Source organism: Acomys minous (assembly GCF_964271855.1).
Source record: "Acomys minous genome assembly, chromosome: 13".
Classification (NCBI taxonomy): Eukaryota; Metazoa; Chordata; class Mammalia; order Rodentia; family Muridae; genus Acomys; species Acomys minous.
This window is the reverse complement of record NC_140495.1, coordinates 62,593,453-62,602,626: the sequence shown is the minus strand read 5'-3', so window position 1 is coordinate 62,602,626 and position 9,174 is coordinate 62,593,453. Positions and strand designations below refer to the sequence as shown.

At 48.0% G+C, this 9,174-nt stretch overlaps 1 protein-coding gene across 1 annotated transcript; it reads right to left on the bottom strand.

Moving 5' to 3' along the window:
* Nucleotides 1-2,589: 2,589 nt before the first annotated feature.
* On the bottom strand, nucleotides 2,590-3,073 carry LOC311580664 (large ribosomal subunit protein eL39-like). Its single transcript, XM_084752335.1, has one exon. The coding sequence runs from the start codon at nucleotides 2,869-2,871 to the stop codon at nucleotides 2,647-2,649; it is 225 nt and encodes a 74-aa protein (XP_084608461.1). The 5' UTR covers nucleotides 2,872-3,073; the 3' UTR covers nucleotides 2,590-2,646.
* Nucleotides 3,074-9,174: the final 6,101 nt, after the last annotated feature.

Here is a 9,174-nt window from a genome sequence, read left to right as displayed (position 1 = left end):
GTGTCTCACATCGATGCCTTCATATGGGCATTTGCAAGACACCCAGCTCATCACCTGAAAGTCTGGTCCTCATGATTGTGCAGCAGTTGAGCCATCTTGAAGGTGAAGCATTTGCCTGGCAGTGCTGACACGTGCCTTTATTCCCAACACTCAGGAGACAGAAGTTTGAGGCCAGTCTGGTCTACATAGCAAGTTCCGAGCCAGCCAGTTCTATAGGGCTATGTACTGAGATGCTGTTCAGCCCCCCTCCAAAAAATAGTTGGAGGTTTTGTTTTGTTTTTTTGGTTTTGGTTTTTTGAGACAGGGTTTCTCTGTGTAGCCTTGGCGGTTCTAGATTCGCTTTGTAGACGAGGCTGGCCTCAAACTCACAGTGATCCACCTGCCTCTGCCTCCCAAGTGCTAGAATTAAAGGCGTGCGCCGTGCCACCACACCCAGCAGGTTGGAGCACTTTTAAATAGTAATCATAGTTTGGGTTATAAATCAAGTCTCAGCCAGGCGTGGTGGCACACGCCGGTAATCCCAGCACTCGGGAGGTAGAGGCAGGCAGATCTTTGTGAGTTCGAGGCCAACCTGGTCTACAAAGAGAGTCCAGGATAGCCAAGGCTACACAGAGAAACCCTGTCTTGAAAAAAAAAGAAAAGGAAAAGAAAAATAAAATAAATCAAGTCTCAAATGGGTGTAACACTCAAACTTATCACCCCAGCACACCGGAAACTGAGGCAGGAGATTGAAAAGGTGGAGATGGCTCAGCAGTTAAGGTTGCTTTCCCACAGAATCTAAGTTTGGTTCCCAGTACCCACAGTGGGTGATTCACCACTATCAGTAACTTCAGCTCCAAGGAGTCCAGTGATGCCAGAAGAGGGCACCAGAGCACCACTGGAGCCGGAGTTACAGGTGGCCACCGGCTACCCAACAGGGATGCTGGGAATTGAACCTGGCCCTCTGCCAGAGCAGGGAGCCCTCTCACCTGCTGGGTCACCTCTCCAGTCCCTTCTCTTCACTTTACTTTTTTATTTTCTGTGCATTGGTGTTTTGCCTTCATGTATGTCTGTGGGTGTCAGATGCCCTAGAACTGAGTTACAATTATAAGCTGCTATGTGGGTGTTGGGGATTGAGCCAGCGTCCTCTGGAAGAGCAGTCAGTGCTCTTAACCACTGAGCCACCTCTGCAGCCCTCTTCTTTGTTTTCTATTTTGTTTGTTTGTTTGTTTGTTTTTTCAAGGCAGGGTTTCTCTGTGTAGCCTTGGCTGTCCTGGACTCACTTGTAGACCAAGCTGGCCTCGAACTCACAGCGGTCCACCTGCCTCTGCCTCCCTAGTGCCACCAAGTGAGGTCATTCTAACTTTAATGTTTAGCTTACTAAATTTTCCCAACATGAAGACTTAAAGCTACACATTTTTCTTTTCTTTTTTGAATTTTTTTTAGGACTGTTGGTGGTTAATTTATTCTAAAGGTTTTTTGTTTTTTGCTTTTATTTTTTTATTTTTTTTTTTTTTTGGTTTTTTGAGACAGGGTCTCTCTGTGTAGCCTTGGCTGTCCTAGACTCGCTTTGTAGACCAAGCTGGCCTCGAACTCACAGCGATCCGCCTGCCTCTGCCTCCCAAGTGCTGGGATTAAAGGCGTGTGCCACCACGCCCGGCTAGCTTTTAATTTCTTTATTTCTTAAATATACAGTGTTATGCCTGCATGTACACCAGAAGAGGACACCAGACCCACCTATAGATGGTTGTGAGCCACCATGTCATTGCTGGGACTTGAACTCAGGACCTTTGAAAGAGCAGACAGTGCTCTTAACCTCTGAAGCATTTCTCCAGCCCCCTAGGCAGGATATTTTTAAAGATTTATTATTTTTATATTTTATGTATATAGGTACTTTGTCTGCATGTACATCTGCACACCAGAAGATAGCATCAGACAGTTGTGAGCCACCATGTGGGGGCTACGAATTGAACTCAGGACCTTTGGAAGAGCAGTGAGTGCACTTAACTCACTCCGAGCCATCTCTGCAGCCTGAGGCAGGGTATTTTAGTTTGTTCATTTTTTTGAGATGGGGGTCTTTCTATATAATCTCCAATGTCCTGGAACTTGCTATGTAGACATGGTTGGCCACAGAGATCCACCTTCCTCTGCCTCCTGGGTGCTGGGATCAAAGCTGTGTGTCTCCACACCCAGCATATATATGGGTGTTTGCTTCCATGTATGTCTGAGTGCCAGGAAGGGCAACCAAGCAGTGACCTTAACCACTGACCTACCTTTCTAGCACCACTCACCATCTTTTCTTTTCTTTCTTTCTTTCTTTTTTTTTTTTTTTTTTTTTTCAGAGACAGAGTTTCTTCTGTAGTCTTGACTGTCCTGGAGCTCTCTTTTAAACCAGGCTGGACTCGAACTCACAGAGATCCTCCTGCCTCCGCCTTCCTAGTGCTGGAATTAAAGGTGTGCACCACCATGCCCAGCTCACTGTCATTTTTTTTTAATTGGCTTGAAACGGTCTACATTTTATTACTGGACAAGTCACACCCCCAATTTAGACAGGACTAAGTCCCCACCCCACCCCCCCACCCCCCCACTCCCCCACCCCGGGGTTAAAAATGCTGAACTCCATCTGATTGATTCAGTATAAAGCCTCAGTCTCGCCACTCTGAATCTTTACAGTCCCAGCTTCGCTCTCCTCCAGTGTCTTCTCTTGGAGTTGTACCTGATCTTGTTACCAGTTTTCATCTGAATCCATTGAGGAACAGGCCAGTTTTGCTTTTGTTTCTTGGCCAGGAATCGCTTGATTCTGAAAGTCTTGTGAGAAGCCATGATGACGAGAAGGCGAGTTTGACACACAGCGCGTGATGGCGGAGGAAAGGAGAAGAGCCTCACCGTCATTTTTAAGGCAGGGTCTCACTCAGTAGCCCAGGTTGGCCTGTGAAACACTATGTAGCCCAGGCTGCCCTGGCACTCATGTCGATCCTTCTACCCCAAATTCTAAGTGCTGGGAAAATGAACATGAATTACTAAACCCAAATGAGGCTGTTAGTATTTGTAACTTTCCCAGATCAACTTAAGAAAATTAATTATCTAGTTATTGGGTTAAGGCTATTAAATCAAGCTTGTTCAATGCCTTATTAAAAACAGCAAACTAGCTGGGACTAAAGGTGGTGCACGCAGGAGGCAGAGGCAGACAGATCTCTGTTAATTCGAGGCTGGTCTACAAAGTGAGTCTAGGTCAGCCAGGACTACTACAAAGAGAAACCCTGTCTCAAAAAACAAAACCAGCAAACAAGCACTCCCAGCTCTCAAGGAGGCAGAGGCAGGTGGATCTCTGTGAGTTTGAGGCCAGCCTGGTCTACAGAGGAGTCCAGGACAGCCAAGGCTACACAGAGAAACCCTGTTTCGAACCCCTTCCACCCGCAAAACAAGCAAACAAACAAACAAACAAAACCAGCAAACAAGGAGGTGGAGAGATGGCTCAGCAGGTGAGATCACATGCTGCTCTTACAAAGAACCCAAAGCCTAGTTTCCAACACATCAGGAGGCTCGCAACTACTTGTAACTCCAACTCCAGGTGATCTGACATCTTAGGCACCACATGTACATACACACATACAGACACATAATTGGGAATAAAATAATAACACTAGCGGGCTGGAGAGGTGGCTCTGTGGCTAAGAACACTGGCTGCCCTTTTAGAGGACCTGGGTTCAATTCCTAGCCCCTACATGGGGCCTCAGAACCATTTGTAACTTCAGTTCCAGGGGATCTGATGACCCTCATCTGGCCTCTGTGGGTCCCAGGTTAGTACACATGGTATACTTACATACATGCAGTCAACATACTACACACAGTGCATGCGTGTTTTCCTTCAAAAGGCAATAGCTGGTTATAGTAATGCTTGTTTGTGTTCCCAGAGGCAGGAAGATGAGAACTTCAAGGTCAGCCTCAGCTATATAGTGTGTGTTGAGGCCAACCTTAGCTACATAAGACCCTAGAGTTCATGGGCGGTTGGGGAGAGTCAGGGAAGCCAAGTACATGCACAAAATCCTGGACTCTACGTCAGATGTGCATAAAATGGCATGGTTTCACTTCAGTAATCCCAGCTTTCAGGAAATAGCAACAGAAGGCCCAGAAGTTCAAGATAACCCCCAGCTACATAGTGAACTCAAGGACAGCCTGGGCTACAAGAGACAGGCACAGTGGCGTATACCTGTAACCCCAGCACTCGGGGAGGCAGAGGCAGGCAAACCTGTGAGTGAGAGGCCAGCCTGGCCTACAGTAAAAATAAAAAGTGTCAATATTACTGGCATAATCAAGAAAACTAACAACACATTTAGAAGACTCATTCAAATTAATGACTAGATCCAGGTGCCACCAGGTGTGGTGGCACACACCTGTAACCCCAGCAGTTGGGAGGCAGAAGCAGGCAAATCTGTGAGTTTGAGCCCAGCCTGCTCTACAGAGCTAGGACTATAGTGAGAATTTGTCTCAGAAATCAAGCAAAACTAATGACTGTGGCTGGGTGTGCAATGCTAGGATGGAGGCAGATGCAGGAGGCAAACCTGCCTCACCTACAAAGGAAGCCTGGGCTTGACAACGTCCCGATAAACGTGATTGAGAGAGGGAGAAGGCAAGCCGAGGCGGGAAGGAGGAACCAGAGGGAACACACAGAACCCAGCTTGGAGGTTTTCAGGGCGAGTCTTGGAGAAGGTCAAGGCTAAAGGCAGGAAGGCCAGCTGCAGGGTAGGAGAGGCCCAGCCCTTTCTAAGAAAGGACAGTGTAGGGGCTGAACGCTGGGCAATGGTACACACTTGTAGTGCCGGCACTGGGGAAGTGAGGCGGGAGGACCATAGTTGCAAACCAGCCGGAGCTACAGAGTCCAAAGCCAACCTAGCTATAACAGTGAGGTGAGAGTCTGTGTACAGTAGTGAGTTCAAAGCTAGACTAAGCTACGTGGTGAAACCTTGGGGGTGGGGGACCCAAGCTTTCACCTGGCATGCTGAGAGTTCAGCGTGCCAGCCCTGGAATCCCTGGGCATGTGGATGGATGGAAGTTTCTAGGGTTCTGAAAAGGTGGAAGATCAGAAATGCCTCCTCTCTCTCTCTCTCTCTCTCTCTCTCTCTCTCTCTCTCTCTGCTTTTTGTTTGTTTTTTCTTCCTTTTTTTAAATTTCTTTTTATTTTGTGTGCATTGGTGTTTGGCCTGCATGTATGTCTGTTTGAGTGTGTCATATCTTGGAGTTATAGACAGTTGTGAGCTGCCATGTGGGTGCTGGGTTTTGAACCTGGGTCCTTTGGAAAAGCAGTCAGTGCTCTCAACCACTGAGCCATCTCTCCAACCCCTTGTTTGTTTTTTCTTTTCTTTTCTTTCTTTCTTTTCTTTTTTTTTTTCCTTGGGTTTTTGAGACAAGGTCTCTCTGTGTTAGCCTTGGCTGTCCTGGAGTCACTTTGTAGACCAGGCTGGCCTTGAACTCACAGCGATCCTCCTGCCTGTTGTGGGTCAGCAGTTAGACTAAAGACAGATAGAGATGGAGCAGCCCTGTTGTGGTTTAGCAGTTACACTAGACAAAGATGGAGCCAGATACCCTGTGTAGCAGGACATTATAACCCTGCCTGGAATTCCGTTTTGAGAAAAGCCTGCAGCTGGGTTGCTATAGCAATATGCTTCCCTGCCTTCTGGCTTATAAGTACTGCTGCCTGACTAATAAAGTTTGAGAGCTTGATCAATACTTCAGACTTTCTCTCCTTCTTTGTGTCTTGCATCCTAACAGGTGAACCTCCTCCCGAGTTTTAGTGGAACCTCGCAGGCCAGGGCAGGAACCTGTGACATCACAAACTTTCCTTGGCTCCAGCAGCCCCAGCCTGCATCCTGCCCCCACAGTCTTGTGATTCCTAGCTGACTGACTGCAGCAGGAAACCAAGTCTACGCACTGGAAGTAACTAGGCAAGCAAGGCTTGGTCCCCAAGCTTGCACAGCCTAGAGGCGTGGGGGAGGGGAGCAAGTAGCTTAGGTAGGCCACCCCAGAATGCTGAGGCTCATCTGGTTACAGGGGACCTTGCAACGTTAATGTTCTTATCTTCTTACTCTGGACAGATGGCTTTAATTCCCGTGGCAGGTCCCTACTGATAATGCCATTCCCTGGTGAGGGGCCAGAGCCTCAGAGAATGAGTGGCTTGTCTGGGTTTGAACAGCTGGGCCCAAGACAGAGACACCTATGGATCTGAATTCCCGCCAAGCGGCCCCATCCTGAGCCAAGGCCAGGAAGAAGCTGCTGCTGCCCTGGGCCGAGAGCTTCACAGGGCCCTGCTGATCCATATTTAGCACTTCCCCACAGCTACGGGCCAGAAAGCAGCTGCGTGGTTGGAGACTCAGGATCTTGAAATCACACACAGGAAGTCTGGGCTGCAAGGCTGTTAGAGCCTGACTGGGACACAGTGCCACTAATGGGTTAAGGGACCAGGTCTTTGCTCACCCCTACACTAGAAACCCAGTGGTCCCCAGGGGCCTGCACAGACTGCCAGCCTGGCCCTGGCTGTGGCCTCAGATCTTTTAGTCTGAATCATGCAGACAGTTACTCTTCCTGTATGTTTGTGCTGGCCAGACAGCACAGCTCTCTCTGAAGCGACAGCCCTTCTCTGCTCACATTCATTTTTAGTTGCTATTAAGTTAATTCTTTTTCCTTTATTGGTTGTTCGAGACAGTGCTTCTCTGTGTATCCTTGGCTGTCCTGGAACTCCCAGAGATCCGCCTGCCTCTGCCTCCCAAGTGCTGGGAATAAAGGTGTGCACCACCATGCCCGGCTCTAAATCAGCTTTTTTTTAAAAGTAGATTTTACCAATATTCTCATGTAAACAACAAAAAGGCAAATACATCCTTGCAGTCGCCTGCCTGCTCAAGTGCAGTGATGGTTGTGACCACAAGTGGGTGCTTTGCAGTCAACACTACCTTAACCCACACAGTAGACAGGATTATTTGTACGTAAGTGGCAGCCATCCAGGGGACAGAAGCTGAATAGACTGCTTTGAACAGAAATGTCAGGAAGTGACGTCCAGTAGTATTGTGGCAGGAAGAATACCTGGTAGCCCCTTGCTCAACCTCCCTCCCTCACAGGAAACGGAAGGGAGCATCGGTGCCTCCCAGTGTCCTTGATCTTCAAGGTGGTGATGCCTACAGAGCCTGCTTTGTGGTCAGAAGACACCACTGTAGTTAATCAGGCACAGGAATATATTAGAAGACTTTCTGGTAGGGGTGGGAGAGATGGCTCAGTGGTTAAGAGCACTGGCTGTTCTTCCAGAGGGCTTGGGTTCAATTCCCAGCAACCACATGGCAGCTCACAACTGTCCGTAAACCAACATACATGCAAGCAAACAATGTACATAAAATGAAACAAATTTTTTCAAAAAAGACTTTGGGGGGGGGAAAGAACATATCTCAGCCATTTTCTTCAACATTGATTCAAGTACAGAAAATAATAAAGTGACTAGATCATAATGTATCACCTCCAACCCCCTTTCCTGTCAGTACTGGGGCTGAGAACCTAACATGCAAGGACACGAGCAATGGATGCCACTGCATATCTGAGTGGGGCACAAGATGGTGTAAAGGGGCAGGTGCCACATAGTCATGAACATTTTCAGAGTTGCCCTAGGGGCCACGCACAGCATTCTCAGCTCAAAAAACCCTAACCTCAAACCATAACAGACCCATAGCTGGTCAATGTTAGAGAAGTCACATTACAAATGTCCCTGGGCTGGCCCAACATCAGGAAACATTGAGGAAGTGGAAGTAGGTGCATGTCCCACAGAAGACAAGGTCATTGTGACCACTACAGCTGCACAGGTTTCCTTGTGACGCCATGCCTGTGATCCTAGCCCTCAGGAGGCTAGCCATGGAAACAGTACCAGGCCAGCTAGGCATACACAGCAAGAACCATCTTTTATTTATTTATTTATTGGTTTTTCAAGACAGGGTCTTCTGTGTAGCCTTCGCTATCCTGGACTCGCTTTGTAGACCAGGCTGGCCTCAATCTCACAATGATCCACCTGCTTCTGCCTCCCAAGTGCTGGGATTAATAGGCGTGCGCCACCACACCCGGCAGCAAGAACCATTTGATGAATCTTGAACATCCTTCTGAAAAGCTGAGACCCCTAGTTAAAAAAAAAAAAAAGTAACTATAGTCTGCCCAGTGGTGGCACACACCAGAAATCCCAGCACTCTGGAGGCAGAGGCAGGAGGACTCCTTGAGAGCAAGCAAGTACCAGGTCAGCCAGAGATTAAAAAAGGCAATTTTACATACCTTTAACCCCAGCACTCGGGAGACAAAGACAGATGGATCACTGTGAGTTGGAGGCCAGCCTGGTCTACAAAGTGAGCCCAGGACAGACAAGGCAACACAGAGAAAACCCTGTTTTGGGGTGGGGCCCAGGGTGGGGGTCATGGGGGAGAGGCAATTACACTTCTCACTCCCTACACTAGTTTTTTGTGGCCCCATCTGGTATGGATTGGAGGAACCCAGGAGCTAGCCTGCAAAGGTGAAGAAGGTTTGGGAAGAAATTCAGATTTTTTTCATACCCTTGTTTTCAATTCTCTCTCTCTCTTTTTTCCAGGCCTACTAGTGCTGAAGAAGAAAGCTGAAAGGCCTAAGTTTTCAGTGTAGTGCAAAAAGGAAGTCAGTCAGTGGAGCTAAGGGCAGGCAGAACACTTCAGCTTGTGTTTTCAGCTGGCCTCATAAGCAAGGCACAGGCAGTCTGAGCCATTTCTAACAGCTCAAATATATGCTGAAGTTTTGGTTGTTGGCTTTTTGTTTCTTTTTTTTTTCTTTTTTCTTTCTTCCTTTTTTTTTTTGGTTTTTCAAGGCAAGGTTTCTGTGTGTAGCCCTGACTGTCCTGGACTCACTTTGTAGACCAGGCTGGCCTCAAACTCAGAGATCCGCTTGCCTCTGCCTCCCTGAGTGCTGGGATTTTTATAGGCATAAGCCACCATGCCTGGCTGGTCCACAGAGTTCCAGAACTAGGTTACACACGGAAACCCTGTCTCAAGAAACAAAGCAAAGCTGGCTGTGGTGGAGCACACCTTTAATCCCAGCACTCGGGAGGCAGAAGCAGGTGGATCATTGTGAGTTCAAGGCCAGCCTAGTCTACAAAGCGAGTCTAGGACAGCCAAGGTTACACAGAGAAACCCTGTCTTGGGGGGGGGG

Excerpts from the sequence above, each read along its gene's own strand:
- LOC311580664 (XM_084752335.1), bottom strand. The coding sequence starts at position 2,871 with ATGACGGTGAGGCTCTTCTCCTTTCCTCCGCCATCACGCGCTGTGTGT.